Raw genomic sequence first — 19,467 nt, 5'->3', positions numbered from 1 at the left:
CCTTGAACTCACAGAGATCTGCCTGCCTCTGCCTCCTGAGTGCTGGGATCTCAGGCACGTGCCACCATGCCTGGCATATTTCATTTTTTTAAGTTAAGGAAAAAAAAAACCCTGATCATCTATGGAAGTGGTTCTCAACCTTTCAAATGTTTGTAACACTTTAATACAGTTCCTCATGTTGTGGTGGTGACTCCCCGGCCATAAAATTATTTCATTGCGACTTCATAACTGTCATTTTGCTGCTGCTATGGATCATACTGTAAGTCTACGGTAAGTAGGATATATGATATGCTCCTCCCAAAGGGGTTGTGATGCATAGGTTGAGACCCATTGGTCTATAGTGTCTTCCTATGCAAAGGCATTTGTAAAACCACAGGGTTCCCATGTAGGGTAGATTTTATTTATTTATTTTTTGTTATTTTTTTTTTAATGTGAAAGAGTAGAACTGTAGGGGGCTGGAGAGATAGCTCAGAGGTTAAGGTCACTGGCTGCTCCTCCAAAGGTCCTGAGTTCAACTCCCAGCAACCACATGGTGGCTCGCAACCATCTATGATGTGATCTGATGCCTCTTCTGGCCTGCAGGTGTACAGACAGATAGAGCACTGTATATATAATAATAAACAAATCTTAAAAAAAAAAAGAGTAGAACTGTAAACATATTCTAGAAAGCTCATGTAAAACTAGCCGCAGTATGTACACGGCTCGTGGGTTGGGCCCCTGGCTGTGGGGGCCCTTGTTCTCCAATGAACCCGTCCACATGTATTGATAGCTACGTTTTCGTTCCCTTGACAGCCACGTAACTAAACTCCTTCTACCCACCTTAGACACTTCTGTCCAGTCCTCCCATTGCCTGGCTACAGCAGCAAAGTGTGTAAAGAGAGATGAGAGCATGTCAATAAAGCATGTAAATGGAGAAAATCGCAATGAGCCAGCAGGAGTCCTCCTCAGAAATCTCCCTAAAGCTGCATAGAGGATTAAACTAAGAGAGTGAAAGGTTGGGACAAAATGCTTTGGGAACATACAGTTTGGCCTGGAGAATGGGCACCTCTCAGAGAAACTTGCTGTTTTTCCTACTTCCATCCAATGAAATCTTCCCTTCAGGTCCCACCCACATCAGCCCTTTAGCCCCACCCACATCTTTCCCTCAGACCCCACCCACATCTTCCCTTCATGCCCATCCACATATCTCCTTCAGGTCTCAGGCATCTTCCCTTTAGGCTCCACCCACATCTTTCCTCCAGGCTCCGCCCACATATTTCCTTCAGGCCCCGCCCACGTCCTACCGCCCACGTCCTATTTCCTCCAAGTGCTTTCTGGCGATTCTCAGGTTCCTCTCCCCTGAAAGCGCTTTCCAATCATTTCAGAAGCATCTCTGGAGCACGTTCCACAGTGCTTTGTCTTAGGCACACACTGAACACTGCATCCTTGGCCTCAAGTACCAGACAGGCTGCTGATCAGTGCGCATGCCTGCCACTTTCACCTGAGCAGCTGATCCATGGCCTTCTCTCTTGCTTTATTGGGCAGGGGATGCTTCCTGTATAACTCTCCTGCTCTGCAAAGCTCCCGAGCATCTCCCTTCGCTGAGTGCTCACTACTGGAGACCCTCAGGCCGACCAAGGACAAAAGCAGCGACAAAAGAGCTTTAAAAATGTGCTTTGATGCCCCTCTCAGGCTAACATTGATCCTTCCCGGCCACCTTACCATCACCAGCGATGCTCAGATGTAATCAACACAGAACAAGAGTGCGATACAAATTGACCACAAAGCCAAATTAGACTTCTTGGGAAGGTACGGGGCTTCTTAGTGAAAGTGAGCTTTGAGAATAGCGTGGGCTTTCAGCAGAAGACATGAGCGAAAGGGGCTCTAACAGAGTCAGGCCACCCGTCAAGGGCAGATGAAGGTCAGCCAGGATGAAAACATGGTGGACACCTTCCACTGGTGTTCCAGATCATGACACAAGGACCTTGGGGGGTGAAACTCTTGAATAGTTACAAAAGCCAGTATGAACGGAGAGATGTAAAATGGTGCCATGATAAGATTGTGTCAGAAAAATGATGCCCCAATCCACACTTGTCTCAGGCTTTGTTTATTTAAATGATTAGACTGTAATTGACCTTTTGAGTTACTTTGGTCAAACTAAGATCAGTGAATTGTTTTATAAATTACCACAATTTTTAATTTCTAAGATAGAATTCCAGCCAATCGTCTCCTACATCCTATTACATCTTTCTCTGGTGATTTTATGCTCTTAAAAAAAAAAAGATATTAATTTTAAGCAAACTTTTTCTGGCACTAATTATACTCACACGAGGAAAAAAAAACTTTCAGTAATTGGATAAAGTAATGGATTGGTAAGCATCATTCTTCCAGGCCTAATGGCCAAGAGCACACCAGGCAGAACGGGGCTAACTGACTCTATGGACCAACGAAGAAAGCATGGGTCCATAGAGCCAGGCCAATTTCTCTAAGAGTGGAGGCATCTTGTCCAGTTAGGGCACCATGTTGGGCTAAGCCTGTTCCAGACCTTACAGAGGGAATGCCGGAGGCAGCAGAGGCCATCGCTTACCCACAAAGCACCAGACCGCAAACCGGATCCATGTGATGGTGGAGAGCTTTAGCATGAGATAGATGTTCACCAACATGGCAAAGGCAGGCACAAAGGGGAGGCAGGGGGCCATGTACGGCAGCTTCTTGGGGCTCTCTGGCTGCTGCAGGATTACAAACACCAGCACACTGATCAGCAGCACCATCAGAACAACCAGGAGGATGGCCCACCAGCTCTGGCCCGAGATGTAGTCGGAGCCAAAGATGATGAAGGAGCAGAAGATGAACATGAGGATGAAGAGCAGGAGCACGCAGATGGTCACCGTGTGCCCCGTGGCTGCCGTGGGCCGGTCCATTTTGCCTGGAAGGCCCAGGCGGATTCTCAGGGTGTAGTAGCGGGGTCCGATCAGCTTCTTCAACTTGATGAGATAGATGTTTTCCGATTCGTCGGCCTCTATGCCCGTGGTCATGTCCACAGTGCCGTAGTTGGGGTGGTTGACGGTGTAGGCGGCCTTGTCTGATTTCCCTATGAGCATCTCGTTGTCTCCCAATGACGGCAGGTTTTTGGCCCCACAAGTGTTGGTGGCCGGGCTGGAAAACTCCTCCCCCTCACTCACGGGAGAGCAAGTCTCCTTCTCACAGTCAGCCAGGATGCCTTCCTTCTTTTTGGTGTGCTCCTCAGACAGGAACTTGACGAAACCATCGATGTCGCTCTCGGGTTGGTATCGAAGAAGCAAGACGCACACGGAGACCAAGGTGTAGGCAAGGAGCGTGCCGATGGACATCATCTCTATCAGGTCCCTCAGGCTGACCAGCAGAGAGAGGAGAGCTGCCAGGAATCCTGACACGATGCAAGCTACCACCGGCGTCTCCGTGTAGGAGCTCACGTGAGCCAGGAACCTGAGGAAAGGTGCAAGCGGAGGGTTGAGGAACACTACCCACGTGACTGAGCCTAGCCTATCGGTGTGCTAGTGCTGCAATGACCGCAGTTTACTGAGGTTAGCTCCACCTGGCCCTGCCCTTCCGATCAATTCCTGTTCTACCTCTGTCTGCTATACGATTCCCAAAGTTGGCTCATGGGATATCACTAAAGAATTTACTTTAATCCCTTAATTTAAAGCCATTTTTTATATTATCTTTTTTTAAAATTTAAATTTATTTTAAAAAACTTATTCACGTTACATCCCAATTGTAGCCCACTCCTTCAAATCCTCCCTCCCTCTTTCCCCCTATGTCTCTCCCCGAGTCCTCAGAGGAGAGAGCCTTTCTGCCCTATTAACTGACCCTAGCCTACCAAGTCTCATCAGGACTGCCTCCATCTTCTTCCTCAGTGGTTCGGTAAGGCACCCTGTCAGGGGGAAGTGGTCAAAGAGCAGGCAACAGAGTCCATGGCAGGGACAGCCCCTGCTCCCCTTCCTAGGGCACTCCTATGGAGACTGAACTGCCTAAGGCTACATCTGAGCAGGGGCCTAGGTCCTCTCGTTCATGGTCCTTGTTTGGTGCATCAGTGAAGCCATTTTTTTTTTTTTAAAGCTAGGGGGTCCATTCGTTATGTGACAGGAAGGGTTGATCGAATGTTGGAGGTATGTCAGACACACACACGGAAGCCCATGGAGTCTGGGAAAACTTTCACTCTGCAGCATCCCCAGTGCTTGTTGGGAATGGATATTCTCCCAGGCCCCTACTACATCAGAGACTTTGGAGGTGATGTCCAGCCAACTGTACTTTAAGGGACACCCTGAGTTTTCAAACCTGAGACACCCTGCCTTGCAAACAGGAGTACAGGCATGGAGTTGGTAAAACAGCACGCCAGTTAAGAAGCTCATAGACACAGGCTCAAGTCAGCTAAAGATGAGACGGCCAACCAGGGTGATAAAAACATGGGCTCTTCTGCAGCAGGCCCTGTGAGACTTAAGGAGGCTTTCCTGCCCTCCTCTCTCCTCTCCTGCTGCCTCCAGTCTCCCTTATTTCTCTCTTATGAATCACACAGAACTGTTAAGTGAGCTAGGCCTTTAGCATCCTTCCTCTTAGGCTTTTTGTTGTTGTTGTTGCAGGAAAACCCTACGGGTGTGTGAACTTCTCACACAGTCAGCACCATCATCCCAGCCCCTTTCCTGGTCTACCCAGCATCCAAACGCGATGCTCTAACTTGCTGTAGACTTAGAAGAAGGAGTAGAGGAAATGGAACAGGAAGTGACAGCTAGTGGCAGAAATAAAGCCCTTGACAGTGCTGGGAGCTACGTGGCCTCCCATGGTAAGTACTGGGAATCAGGAAAAGGGGGCACATGCCATCTTGTCAGTAGGAGACAGACCAATTCGTGACTAACAAAAGGGATGAAACTTCAAAAGTATTGCTACTGTCAAAAGTCTGAGTATGAGGGCTGGAGGGACAGCTCTGTGGTTAAGAGCATGGGCTATACTTCTATAGGACCTGGGTTCAATTCCCAGCACCCAGAAGGTGGCTCACAACCATCTTTAACTCCTGTTCCAGGGGACCTGATACCCTCTTCTGGCCTTTGGAAGCACCAGATATATGTGAGGTGCATGGAAACATGCAGGCCAAACACTTACACCTGCTTAAAAGTCTGCGTTTCAGAGCCAGATGGTTCTGGTTTCAGATCCTGGCCCAGCACTTATCAGCTGCAAGATCTGGGCTTTTCTACCTCTTTAACTCCTGGTATACTCATCTGCAAAGCAGAGTGACTGTGAGAGACACAGAGCACCAGCCACAGCAGTGTTCATACTGTTCCACAGACGACAGTTACTGTTACAATCGCCGTGTTCTCGTCAGTGGAGTTTATTCTCCTCTCTGGTTGCTGAATTTTGTCAGCTTGAGGGGAGCTTTGGAGAGAGAAGTGCGGTCTCACTATGAGGCAGGCCTAAGCTGTCCCTGGGATGGGGTTCTTTCTTCTGAAAGTGCCCTTATCTTCCATGTAGCAATTTGGACCTACTCCCCCTGACAAGGGCAATGCGTGTCAGAGGAGGCAGAAGGGCACGCCTCAGTGGGTTCTGGGCTGAGGGGCCTCCAGTCAACTGAGAGGCTGTTTCAGTCTCCGCTTTTAAAATCCAGACTTTGACAAGACTCTGAGTCTTTAGGAAAGGCCAGCATCAGAGATGGCTGTCAGTGAGCGGTGGTCCTCCTGCATTGGAACAGCAGAGTCCAACGTATCTCCTGAGGACCCCTTACCTGAAAAGCAGCCCGTCACCAGCCATGGCATAAATGACCCTGGGCATGGGGAAGAGGGAGCCCAGCAAGCTGACCGTCAGTCCCGCCACCGACCCGATGGCCACGACAAACTTTGCAGCATAGAAGCCGTGCACCACAAACATCTCCATGAGAGGGGACTCCGTGTCAATGGCGTAATATGGCACCATCAGGGTTAAGATGATGCTCACCTGTGAAAACAGAAGAGACAGGCTGGAGGCAGAGGGAACCAAGAGCGTGGGTGGGGGAGCCTGACCTGGAGACAGGGGCCTTTGTGGTAGTTTGGATCTGTCATTAACCGGCCTTGGGGTCTCTACGTTTTCTCCCCACTTGTGCTTTTGGTGGTTAGGACCAGAAAATCTCAGAAGTGTCTCTGTGGCCTTTTCATATCTGAGGATAAAACTCACAGGTGACACAAGCCTTATAGAAGCTGATCTGCCCAGGACATCCCAAATGGAAGGAGCCATGGCCAGGCCCTCAAGTGCCCTGCGCCAAGAACAAGGGTCTCACTTCTTCTTTTTAATAAAGCATCTATCTACTAAAGTATCTATCTATCTATGTATCTATCTATCTATCTCCTATATAGTATCTGTGTGTTTTTGAGTGTGTGTGGGTGTGCATGTGTACATGCTTGAGCAAATGTGCGCTGTATGTATGGAGGCTGAAGGACATCTCAGGACAACTCAGTTCTCTTCTTCCCTGTGGATTGTGGGGGATCCATTGTCTCAGGCTGTCGGCTTGGCAGCAAGCACCTTAGCCACCAGGCTATCTCCCCAGCCCAAGGACAAGATGGTTACTTTCTTTATTCCCTCAGGATCCTCCTGGCTCTTATCTATGTTCCTCCTTACTCCCTGCCTCAGAGACCAAACCCTGGAAGTGTCTGAGACTTCACAGATAACAAGAGCTGATGGGGCTCAAGTTTCATTCCCTCTGTCTTAGTGCTGAGGCTCCGGCAGGTCGTGACTGCCGCATCAGGATGCAATCCAATCAGACTCTATCTGGGAAGCCACCTTGTCTCTTATGAACCAGGACACCCTTGCTTGGGGACTTCTGGGGTGTCCTGTCTCCCTTTCTATGTCAAAGATTTGCTTATAAAATTGATTTCCTTAGCATTGGGCGTAAACAATGGAGCCAGTAGTCACTTGTGGCTTTCTCCTGGAATGTAAAAGCAGCCCTGACACCAAGATAGGGAATCGAAAGCCTGAAATGGAGAGGGTAGGTCACATGTAGATGGACCACTTCTTTGCCTGTTCCTCAGGAGTCAGGGTCCCCAAGGGAAACCATAGGTCACCAGGAATGACAGCAGAATATGCCACAACAACCCAGTATCATTGCGGTAGATTGGCTGTTCACTGACCAGTACAAGACCACACGGTCCCCAAGACATGGCTAAGGCCTGTGTAGTCGAGAAGGTGGTGGCCCTCAGGGATGCATCATTGCCACATTGCCTTCGAGGATGCAGTACAATGGTTGGAGGAGTGTGGTTGATTCTCACAGCAATTCTCAGAGTCTTCTGGCCACTACCCAGATCAGAACAGGCTAAGCTTCCGGCTTGATAGATGCACGAAGGTGCTCTGTAATCTCTAGAGTGCTGCTTGAGGAAGGGACCACCTTGTGTGTGCATGCTGCCAAGGTCTACTTCCAGAGGGAGGGCAGGAGTGAGGAAGGTGTGGAAGGACACAGGCAGGACAGAGGAATCTGTTGCTCCTGCCCTGCCACCTCTCCCACAGCATAGGGACAATCGGGGTCTGGATAACATCCCTGATACACTAGAGTGTGTGTGCATAGAGGGAGGTGATAACTGGCCCATTCATAAAATGCCTGGGTGGGAAACTGAATTTCTGTCAGCAGATAATCCTGTTTTGCATCTTGCCTCATCATTTGGTCTGGAGTTCTTAGGGAATGGCTAAGGATGATTTTGGGGGGTGGTTAATGAGAGACGTCATGTCTGGTAGGCTGTACTCCCATCATGACTCTTTCTTAATTGTAGTGACTTTTAGTATAATATATATATATGTTACTGCAGATTAGTCTATCTTTGGGAGTGGCTTCCAGCAAACTATACTTTAAAACCAAACTCTGGTTCTGTCTTTGTCCTGACTGTGGTGACCCAAATAGACTTTCAGGACCCAGGAGTGTTTGTGTCCTGGTGGCTGGCCAGGTGGTCCCCGGAGCTGGGAAGATGTTTGATGAGGCTAACAATTTCTACGATAGAAATTCTGCCATGGTGACTGAAAAATGAAACATTAGACGTGTGGGTAGGAGTGTTTGTGGGTCCTAAGAAGACCAGGCTCAAGGCTTCTTTCTGAGGGAAACCCCAAGGGTGACTTTGACTGGTGTCTACTGGTGCTAGAAGACTGAGCTGAAAAGAATTGCATTTCTCTCCAGATTTCAGGGCAAGAGTGTTTCCCAAGGACAGCGTGTTCCCTCGCGCCACTCTGTGGGAGCCTTGCCTCTTCGCTGCCGGGAAGCTCCCAGAAGACAGAGGAGCATTGAGGGCTGCGCACAGAGGCCACAGTGCTGTTGCTTGCACGCCACCCGTTACTGCCAGCCTATGACCTGAGATGCTTGGACAATAGCTCACTCCTTGCACACTGTCCCTAGGCATAGGGAAACATGGGGATGGAGCCTTGAGAGGCACAGGCTGAGGTGAGGATTGGTGCTTTTCTTTCCTTCCATTTTGAGGACCTGAGTTTCTACTTGTCACCAATAGGTAGAGCTACAGGGGGACACAAGGGAAAACCAGGCAAGCACCAACGGCCACATTTGTTGCTGTTGTTGTGTGAGTGTGTATGCCTGTGTGTGCAAGTGTGTGTACAGCATCGTGTAGTGGCCGGGAGGCAACCTTAAGTATTCCCCAGGTACTGTTCACCATTTTTAAGAAAAGATTTATTTATTATGTATACAGTATGCATCAGATCACATTATAGATGGTTGTGAGCCACCATGTGGTTGCTGGGAATTGAACTCAGGACCTCTGGAAGAGCAGTCAGTACTCTTAACCATTGCGCCATCTCTCCAGGCCCCTGTTCACCATTATTTATTTATTTATTTATTTAAAGACAGGGTCTCTCACTGGCTTGGAACTTGCCAAGCTGGTGAAGCTGGCTGTCCAGCGAGCTCTAGGGATCTGTCTGTCTGCCTCTTCTGTGCTGGGATTATAATTACATACGTCATGCCTGACGTTTGCTTTTCATGTGAGTTCTCAGGCTTGATCTCGTGTCCTTGTACTGCACTGCGATACTGAACCACAGCTTTCAATAAAACACAAAGGATTGTGAAGAAGGCCCCACCAGCATTTGGTACTTACAGACACATATGCTGTGAGGCAGATGACCAGGGATGCAGTGATAGCATAGGGAATGGAAGTGTTGGGGTTCTTGGCTTCCTCCCCAGTGGTGGCAATAATGTCAAAGCCAATGAATGCGTAGAAGCACGTGGCTGCTCCTTGCAGCACCTGTAAAGAGGATGACATCTGTCAGGCTCAGAACATGAGGGGCAGGACCGTGGCCTAAAAGTGGTGCCCCAAACTGCCCAGTTCTCTGCACATACTCCTGAATGGCACTGTGCACCGTGAAGGACTAGTGTTCAGCATCTGAGTTTTGATGTACTTGAGTTTGCTTGTTACTCCTGGCAGTGTCCTCATGTGCTAAAGACAGATGAGAACTTTATGGCCAAATAAAAATTGAGTTAAGCAACATATTCAAATTCTTTTTGAAAAAAAAAAAAACACATCAGTACGTTGGCTATCTGTTCTTTGGAGGGCATTAAACATGGAGCCTCATGCATACTAATGAGGTTTTCTACCACTGAACTACCTCCCTCAGGTGTGCTTTGTATGTATTTTGTACTTTATGTTTTATTTTCACCTACTAGTACTCAACCACGACATACATGGATACATCGGGTATGAGCTGCTGGCCTTCTGTGGGTGGGATGCACATACTTCTACATACAGTTTTATTCTGCCCCAATTCCGATACAGGTTGGCTCTGGTGACATCTAGGTTGGGTGTGTGTGTGTGTGTAAGTTTTAGGTCTCCAGGGCCTTTAAAAGGAAGACGGGGTACACACTGTTTGACTTTTGGCTCCTTTTGGGCTTTGAATGACTTAGTTGGGCATGAGGCAGGCGGCTGGGTAAAGCTGGGGGGAAGCCAATTACACAGATACATTTGCTGATGTCTGCAGGATTTGAGGTGACTCCAAGGGTGAGTGGACCTTCAGTCAAGACGCCATTGAAACCTTTCCATTAGGGATCACGTGACTTTCTTTACTGTGTGCTTTCCTAGCTTTGATAGCCTCACTATCAACCAAAGGGGGAAATGTGTCTCTTCAAATGGTTGGGCGACTTTGTCAGGGAAGGGGGACTGGTGGCACCAACTCCAAGCTCTGGCAGGCATCCAGGAGGACAGACAGGAGGACAGAGCACTGTGTAGAGATGACTGTCTATCCCCAGGATGGAAGTGCTCGCATTCAACCTTCCCCACTGACTTCGTCATAAGCACAGAACAAAACAATAGATCCTAGAGCCAGTAGTGATGACAAATGTGAAGACTTCTCAAGCTGTCCAGAGTAGCCTTTGCCCATCTGTAAAACAGGGCCGTATCTTATTGAGGTTCCCAACTGCGTTTGCCCTGTTCCAGTCTCCTGACCTAGGATTTCTGATTCAGGGCTTAGTGGTATTCTGGGAAATTTGTGAATGTTTCTGAAAAAAAAAAACCCACATTTTAATTTTTACTAGTATTTAGTTAAATTTTAGGATTTCTTTTGATTATGGATATACAATGATTTTTGTCATCAATAGAACCAGCTATTTTCACATCATAAGACTTTTGCAGAGATGTTGAAAAATTATGCTGGTCTAGATTATTGTAGTTCTTGTATGGAGATACTAATAAAGAAGTATGTTATAATCTGATAAAAATTAAGAATATGTATTATTTCATTTCAACAGAATGGCTTTAAGCTCTCTGTATAATTAGGTTCTTCATTGGAAATTGAATTCTAATATGGGAGTCTGTAAGCTTTGCCATATTTAGAGAAAAGTAGAAAAGTAAGAACAGCTCTGGTAAGTCAAGTGGACACAAGCCATTCCCTAGGAGAGAAGAGACCTGTTGTCTCCCCAACAAAGCCTTCGGATGAGGCCAGCAAAGCCTTCGGATGAGGATATGGAAGGTGCCACTAGCTGCCAGATGAAGGACGTTTAACATGGAGGGGTTTGGAGCACAGTACAGATTTAAAGGGTGGAGGTAGACCAGGATGAAGGAGGGAAACACATGAGTCTAACACACAAGGTCAGATAGAGCCTGGCCTAATAAGACAGGAAAGATAAACAAATCAGCAGAAGGGTCAGCTTTTTAGTTGAGTTTGTTTTCTATTTTGTTTTGAGAAAAGGTTTTCCCCATGTGATCCTGGCTGCTCTTGGAGTCAGGTACCACTTACCTGGGCTGCTGGGATTATGGGGGTGCCCCATCACGTTCAGCTACTTGATTAGATTCTTTCCCTCCCCTCTCCCTCCCCCTCTCCCTCCCCCCTCTCTCCCTCTTCCTCTCCCTCCCTCCTTCTCCCCCCCCCCCCTCTCTCTCTCTCTCTCTCTCTCTGTCAAATGTAAGCACAAAGAGCCTTGAAACAAAATTTTGAGAAGGCGTGATCACTAAAGCTGCTTTCCACCTCGTCTCTCCAGATCTCCTCTTGCCAGGGGTGTTTACGGTTGGAATACCTGCCACATGTGAAAAGCCTGTGTGTGGCGAGCCTGTGCAGATGCTTACCCACATGATTCAGAGTGTCCTTACCCTGCCAACAGCTCTGCAGAGGAACATCACAGCACATGGAGGGCTGTTGCTTACTCGGTTGTCAAAGGCACTGTCATGAATGCTCTGCTACTCCACGTGCAGCGTCCCTAACAGCTGCCCCAGGGCTTTGGTAGTACTGAGAGGCAGTAGGGTGATATGGCTTCCCATATTGCCTTGAGAAGCTTCAGATGCTAGAAAATAATTAGCTGCCTTTATCTAATTTACTGCCAAGGTGACACGATAAAATGACGTTAATAGCATTTCCACCATCCTCATGGCCCAGCTCTATTAGCAGCCTGTCCACAGTGACAGTGGAATGTGTTAATAGGTTCCGACAAATGGAGTCAGACAAGGGGACCGTGAAAAATAATAGCTTTCCTTTGGAGGCCTTCAGAATTCCTTACAAATTCTTATGGACTGTTTTCCTGGGAGCTATTTGTGCTGCTAAAATATCTTATTTGGTTAAAGAAGAACCATAAGATAGCATCAAGAACAAATAACATAAAGGGCACACACGTCCAACGACGTTCAGGGCTGAGGAGCAGCAGATGGATGCCGGGGTTCAGCTGGGGGCCAGAGTCACTTGATATAGGGGGAATTGTTTGTTGTTCTTAAACTCTTCAAGACCAAAGAAGCATTTGACCCAGAACCTTTAAGTGAGTGAACCATTCCTTAAGCTGTTTTCTTTGGAAGGGGGTGGCTGGAAGAAGATTGTGAGGGCCCCATTGCCAGAGGACTGGTTGTTCATTAACCCTTTCGTAGCACTTGTGAGTTGTGTGTAACAGAACGTGACGGTGTCCTCATGGTAGCCTGTTTCATTTTCTGATCCCCTTCTACCTAAAGCACAGTACACCCCAAGGCGTCTGGGACTCTGTGCTAGTCCCCTAGCTAACGGTAGGGTTCCGAATTTCTCCAAGCAGCATAGGCATTCAGGCAGCTGCCAAGTCAGAAAACACATTTGTGTTGATGTTTGTTAGGTAAGAGTGGCAGATGCGTTTACTACTGCGGCGGATGATTGAGTCATGAGCAGGTGTCGGGCTTCTACAATATATGATTTAAACTCACATTCACGGTGGCCTTGCTGCATGGGAAAAATGATCCGTAAGCAAAGTTAAGAAAGAGCAAAGCCAGGTCAGTTCACGAGGGAGGATGTGTACGGTGTAGAAATCCAAGGCCAGGCTGAGAACAGGGAGAAGAACCACCAGCTCACACGCTGTCCGTTGTATTCAGATAAGACTCTTTTTGTCCCAGCACAGGGACGTGCATTTGTTTTCTTTGGGGATAAGAAATAGGCCTTAAAAAAATCCAAATTCACAGCTAGGCTTTTCTGACGGCCAATGGCAAGTCTACCCAAGTTCCTAGGCGAGGTCACTGGCCAGAGGTTTAAGCAAAGCTAGGTGGTTTCAAGGTGGTGCAAACCAGGGAAGTGGGGGAGCAAATATGGACTTTGGGTCACCCAGGGCTGGAGTTCAATTTCCACTCTATTGCTTACTCGAGCTGCCATCTTGGATAATTTAAACTTCAGGATGTTGGTGTAAAAGTGGAGGCTGTTGCAGTGGAAGATAAATGAAACACGGATTTGAGAGAGCTTGTCACAAGGGAATGCTACATGTTAGAAGAGCCATTCTTTCCTTTGTTCTTCAGTCCTAAATTTAGACTTTCCTTTCCTTCTCTAAAAGCGAGTGAGAATCCGGAGTGTGTAAGGCAGGGCCCACAAAGATAGTCTGAGGGACTCCCTCCAGCAGCGTGGCTCCCTGATTGAGAAGGGCTGTGGAATCCCCAAAGCAGGAAGAGGATACCCCTAAAGAGAACGAAGACCCCAGAACAGAGCACTAGAGGAGGGACAAGGCTGAGATGTGTCTACTTTCCTCACAGCTAGGAAAGAGGGATTGTACAGAGGCCCCCACCCCCGACTCCTTCTGGTCCTCACAGAAGGGCCGAGCTACTGTGTGCACAATGCGCATTCATTCAGCCTGAGTGAAGAGAAGAACCTGTTGTCTCTCAACATTTCTTTGAGCTCCGATAGTCTGGTTCAGGGGCTGGAGAGATGGCTCTGCAGTGACGAGCAGCAACTGCTCTTCATAGGGTGGGGGTTCGATTCCCAGCACTCACTCACATGGTGGCTCACAGCCATCTGTAAATCCAGTCCCAGGGGGTTTGTTCTCTCTTCTGGTCTCTGCAGGTACCACATGCACACGGCACACAGACATACATGTAGACAAAATACCTATACACATAAAAAACCTGCCAACATTCTAACTCGTCATGAAAGTTTTAAGAAACTATGTAAGAAGAGTTGCCTGCGCTGGTCAGGAGCTTCAGCCCTTGCCCTCACTGACTGAGTGGATGGAGTGAGATGGAGTATGTCCACAGTCACTCTGAACCTTGTGTCTGGCGGGGCCAGAACATCACCTGTGTGGACACCATTGATGGATCAGGCATCTAGCATGGCAGTCTGTCCTCTCACAGTACGCCAAGGGAGCAGCTAAGAGGGTGTCCTTTTCTGCCAGCATTTGGCACAAGTCTGTCTCCTCCCTTGATAACGAGAAGGGCTAAGGGCACAGAAGTGAACTGGTGCCCAGTGTTTTCCTGTAAGTCCTCAGCCCCGGCATCCCTGACAGTGTTGAGAAAACCGTGAGCACACTTTCGTGCGAGGGCAGCTGGCACCAGGGACAGCCCTTCTTTCCTCTCTTATGACTTGTTTCTCTTCTGCGGTAGGAAAAGAACAATTTGTATCACAAGAAAATGAAGAATTGGGGGGGGGCAACAGAGCTTCTTTGTCCCCCTTTCTGGTTTCGAGCAGTTTCAGTATTTATTCATTTCAGGGAGGAGAGACGCGCTTTGTGGTTCGGTGGAATTCCTGCAGAAAAGCAGCAGGTTCGCAGGTTTGGCTTAAACGCCTTGCTTATTTCTCTACACTGAGTAGCATGGCCTGGCTCAGAATAAACAGAAGTTATTTTGAATGTTCTCCAAGAGTGATTTCTGATCCCTGGACATCTTGGAGGAAAACCAGGGTAAGCAAAAGCTACAGAAGAAAACTGAGTGGTGCCCTGCACTTGCGTTCTACGCCTGCACCAGGCCGGCCTGCCACTCTGGGGCTCTGGATAGTCCCTGGACAGGACCTGGGAACTTCTCGGATCCCTCCATCTGGAAATTCCTGAATTATGCTCCATTGTCAAACAAAGTCTGGTGAATTTTTACCAATGAATGCACAAAATAAATATCTTTTAGTTATATTGTAGAAAGAAGTCAGGTAAGGCTTAGAGCCATTTCTTAGTATAGAGAACCGGCCACCACCAGGTCCTGGGGATGGGGTCCAGCTAGACCCCCCTTGTCACACCCTGACAGTATTAGCGAGACTGTATTCCTCTCAGATAGGGCTTAGAACTGCCACTCTGCTGAGCCTGCTCAGCTGCTCTCAGGCTCCACAGGGCTCTCCTTCCAGGGTTGGATGTTGGAGTCTGGTTATAAATGATTTCCTCCCTAATTTTACACAGAGGCAAACGCACTCTTTCTCATGTGTCCTTTACCGATTTGTGTATTCCTGTGCACGGCTGCCTCTCTCAGCCAAACTGAACTGTCCCTACAGGTCTTTGGACCCCTGGCTTTGGGTTCTGACTGTGCCACACACTGTGCTTAGCAGGTAGTCACTGGCCCTGTCTGGGTGCAAATGCTCTCATCCTTCGGGCCCAATTGTGAATATTTTGCACCCAAGATGACTGCGATGACGTGATGAGCTAATGAAGGCAGCATTTAGCTCAGAGGAAGGCACACTGAGAGAGAGAGAGAGAGAGAGAGAGAGAGAGAGAGAGAGAGAGAGAGAGAGAGAGAGAGAGAGCACCACACCACATTCAGATCTGTTGTTATTGTTATTTGTCTACACTGGGATTTCAGTGGAGCCAGAAAACAAATTAAAAATCAGGAGACGTCTTCAGAAACATCCCAACGGCAAGACTGCTCCTGGCAAGGAAGGCACACCAGCCTCTGAGAAGGAACTCACCCCTGACCAGCCGTGGGGCAAGAACTGGCCCTCAGCCCAGTATTTGCTGTTGATGAAGAAGAGGCCGGCGATCATGATGAACACCCACACCGCCAGGTTCAGCACGTTGAGGACGTTGTTGAAGCCCACGGAGTTCTTTACGCCCAGAGCCACAATGACAGTCACAATGACTGCGATCACCAGAGCCAGCAGGTCTGGGTACGATTGCTCTCCTTTCCCTGGAAGAGGAAGGCACGGTCAATAGTGTGTAAATGAAGGCCGGGCCCTGTGGCCTCCTCCTGCCCCATTGCATCTGGGTTGTCAGGACTCTTGGAGCACTGGTTAGTCTGTCAGGAAGAGCAGTGAAGGCTGTAGTCTGTCTGTGTACACAAACACGTGTCATTGTTATGGCCCATAAGCAGATATAAGTGTTTATCTGCAAATGAGGACGTTTGGGACGCAGAAAGGGTGACCTGATACCATAGATGGAAATTTAGCTATGTAAGAAGATAGTCACCGTGCACCTGGGGAAGCATAGCAAGCACATGTCCAGTCAGGGGCATCTTGGGACATTCGAAGCACACATATAGGTTTAACATAGTCTTTGAAAGCTTCTTTATCTTTGTTTTTGGTAGCCTCGTAATTTGTAAGATTTCCAATCCCGTTCCCACAATGTTTTCTTAATGAACAGGTTTTAAAATGTGCAGATTTGAAAGTCATTTTAAGTGGCTTCTCACTTGCAGGGTGGGGTTACAGAGAGAAAATGCCCCGAGCACGAGCTCCGCTGATGGGCCTGCTGGCTTGGTCCCCCCACTGGCCAGTGGACTCCTGCCCTCTATGGAGAGGAGCAGGCATTGCACCAGCAGTCAGCGAAACCAGATTCCAGCTGTACTTTTGCCAACAGCCCACAGTGTGGCCTTGGGCACACTGCCTCATCTTTCTGGATCTCTTTTGCAAAGTGAGTGAGATGGATGACTGATTTTGGGTCATTTCAAAATTAAAATGTTATGAAATCAGAGTACAGCCATGGTCTTTATACTTGTTATTGTGGCATTGGGGTGTTCAGCAGTTTAAATATTTCTTTTTTTGTTATTTGTAATCGTGTGTGTGCCCGTGTGTGAATTTCTGCATGTAAGTGCAGGTACCTGAAGAGGACACAGGCCTTGGATGCCTGGGCGCTGGACTTATAAGAAATTGTGAGCCACCTGACATGGATGCTGGGAGCTAAACTCAGGTCCTCTGGAAAAACAGCAAGTACTCTTAACTGCTAAGCCATCTCTTCAGCCCTGGCCAGCATTTTTGTCAATAGTCTCTGAAGTAGGGACACTGAAGTGAAAGGATTTGACAGAGGCCCAGAATTATTTCTCCCGCTCCTTCCTCTCTCTCTCTCTCTCTCTCTCTCTCTCTCTCTCTCTCTCTCTCTCTCTCTCTGTGTGTGTGTGTGTGTGTGTGTCTGTCTGTCTGTCTGTCTATCTGTCTCTCTCTGTGCCCATGCACGTGCTCTGGGGATACCAAATCCTGGCCCTCGTGCTTGCCCGGCCAATGCTTTACCCACTGAGCAACCTCTGCAGCCTCCAGGTTGCATTCTTACAGGGGGTCTGCTCATCTAGCTCATGAGTTCGCATGTTGGGGGGAAAGGATGTCACAGTCTCACCCAGGCCGTTGAGCGTTCCCACTGTGTCCACCATCCAGCGGCTGATGGTGTGGTTTGCCAGAGAGTCAAACATGCTGCTCAGAGCACTGGCTCCAGCCGCAGTGCCGATCAGGTACTCCAGGATCAAGTTCCAGCCAATGAAAAAGGCCACAAACTCCCCAACGGTGACGTAGCTGTAGGTGTATGCAGATCCTGTGGTCTTGGGGACTCGAACTCCAAACTCTGCATAGCACACACCTGCAGGGGACAAACGAAACGGGTGGGGGCTTCTGGAGATGAGCTAATATCTTGGTGCCTGATGCGCTTTCTCTCTCTCTCTCTCTCTCTCTCTCTCTCTCTCTCTCTCTCTCTCTCTTTCTCTTTCTGAGACAGGGTTTCTCTCTGTAGCCTTGGTTGGTCTGGACTTACTTTGTAGACCAGGCTGGCCTCAAACTCACAGAGATCTACCTGCCTCTACCTCCCAAGTGCTGGGATTAAAGGTGTGCATCACCATGCCCAGTGATGCCTGGCACTCTTAAGAGGACACAGGAGTCTCTGGCCATTAGCACCAGCCCTCAGAAGTTTACATATAGCCACACACCACTTAATGATGGGGGTGTGCTCTATAAAATGTTATTAGGCAAGTTCCTTGCTGCGTGAGTACTGTGGTGTACTTGCACAAACCTAGGTGGAATAGGTTGCTACACACCTAGGTTATACACTTACATATGCCATGCAGACACATACAACTAAATAAATACGTGTTATACAGCTTATTACTCCTAGAGCCATGATGAATAAATCAAATGCAGGAGAAAATGCTAGAATGAGGGGACACAGTGAATGTTGGCTGTAGGCACTGCTGGTGCCGTGCGGCATGCTGCCTTACTGCAAACTTTTATTTTTTATAAGTAAGAGTAAACCTTAAAATACTGATAAAAAAGAGCGCATCATAAACCGGAAGCCAGTAACGGAGTCATTTATCACCCTTATCAAGTATTATGCCCTGTACATAGCTGTATGTGTTAAGCATTTACCCTGCTGGCAGAGTAGCAGGTCTGTGTCTATAGCACCACGGACATGTTGCATGACAGACATTACAGGGTTACAGCAGCGTCATGTCCTACAGCTTAGCAACTTTTCATCTCCATGAGGGACCTATGGGACTAAAGTCATATATGTGTCTGTCACTGACTATATCATTGTTATGTGGACAGGGCTGTATGTGACACAATTCCAAACCTCGCTAGCCATTTCCGGTCTCACATCCTAGAAACACAGTTTGGCTGTCTGTTTCTTTGGACCGTTTGACACAGGGCCTCACTGTGTAGCAATTCTGGTTAGGTTTCTCTTGCTGTGATGAAACACTCTGACCAGAGGCAACGTGAGGAGGGAAGACTTAGGCTTTCAGGTCACCATCTATTTTTAAGAGAAGTCAGGAAAGAACTCAAGACAGGAACCCGAGGCAGGAACCATGGAGCATGCTGCCTCCTGGCTTGCTCTCTCTGGCTCAGGCTGAGTCAGGACCCAGGACCACCTGTGCAGGGGGAGCACTGCCTACAGTGAGCTTCACCTCTTAGTAAGTAATAGTCAAGAAATTCCCCATAGGATAGTCTGATTTGAGCAATCCCTCCTTTTAGGTGACTCTCAGTTTTGTAGTGTTGACAATAAGAGCTAACCAGGATAGTAGCCCCGGCTGACCTTTGACCTTTGACTCACCATGTAGACTGGGCTATACTCTATCTTATGCTAATCCTATTGCCTCTTCCTCCCAAGTGCTAGGATATTAGGTATGTATTATCCTGTCTGGCTTCTAAAATTCCCTTCTTGACCATTGTATTTGGGAAGGCAATCAAAATAACTTCGCTTGAACTATTGAGAAGTGATCTTTCCTTAGGAAATTCCTCTTTTGTTGCATGCTTCTATTGTGTTTCTTTGGAGTGCAGCCCTTATGCAGGATGACCCCACCAATGGCGGGGGCTTAGACCACACAGTGACACCTCCCTTTTAGTTTTCCACATTACAGAAGATGCTCTTCCTCAGAGCGTGATACTCTAAGCTAGCCCTGGAGATGCTGCACTGTAGCAAAGGGGAAAGACAAAAGGGCACATGTGAAAGCATAGTTATTAGCAAAGAAAACCCCAATTTGGACAAGGCTCAGAGAAAGTCATGCAAGAGGGAGCAGGAAGATGGTAAGGGCCAGAGATACAGAAATAGTGTGTTCTGGACATGACAGGGCCATTGCACCCATGAGCTCAGGAGCATCGTCTGCTTGTACAAGTTCTGCGTAAGATGAAGCCAGGCAACAGTTTACC

General features: G+C 48.1%; 1 protein-coding gene across 1 annotated transcript in view; it reads right to left on the bottom strand.

The window, feature by feature from the left end:
- SLC7A14 (solute carrier family 7 member 14) overlaps positions 1-19,467 on the bottom strand; it is a 111,908-nt gene that overhangs the window by 18,578 nt on the left and 73,863 nt on the right. The window contains exons 3-7 of the mRNA XM_084769102.1: positions 17,174-17,410; positions 15,541-15,758; positions 9,060-9,206; positions 5,732-5,940; positions 2,567-3,444 (exon numbers count right to left, since the gene is read on the bottom strand). Of these exons, the coding sequence (XP_084625228.1) occupies positions 2,567-3,444; positions 5,732-5,940; positions 9,060-9,206; positions 15,541-15,758; positions 17,174-17,410 (1,689 nt within the window). The remainder of the gene's footprint in view (positions 1-2,566; positions 3,445-5,731; positions 5,941-9,059; positions 9,207-15,540; positions 15,759-17,173; positions 17,411-19,467) is intronic.

This window comes from Acomys minous, assembly GCF_964271855.1.
Source record: "Acomys minous genome assembly, chromosome: 19".
Taxonomy (NCBI): Eukaryota; Metazoa; Chordata; class Mammalia; order Rodentia; family Muridae; genus Acomys; species Acomys minous.
Note: the sequence above shows the minus strand (reverse complement) of the source record. Positions and strands in the feature narration are given on the sequence as shown.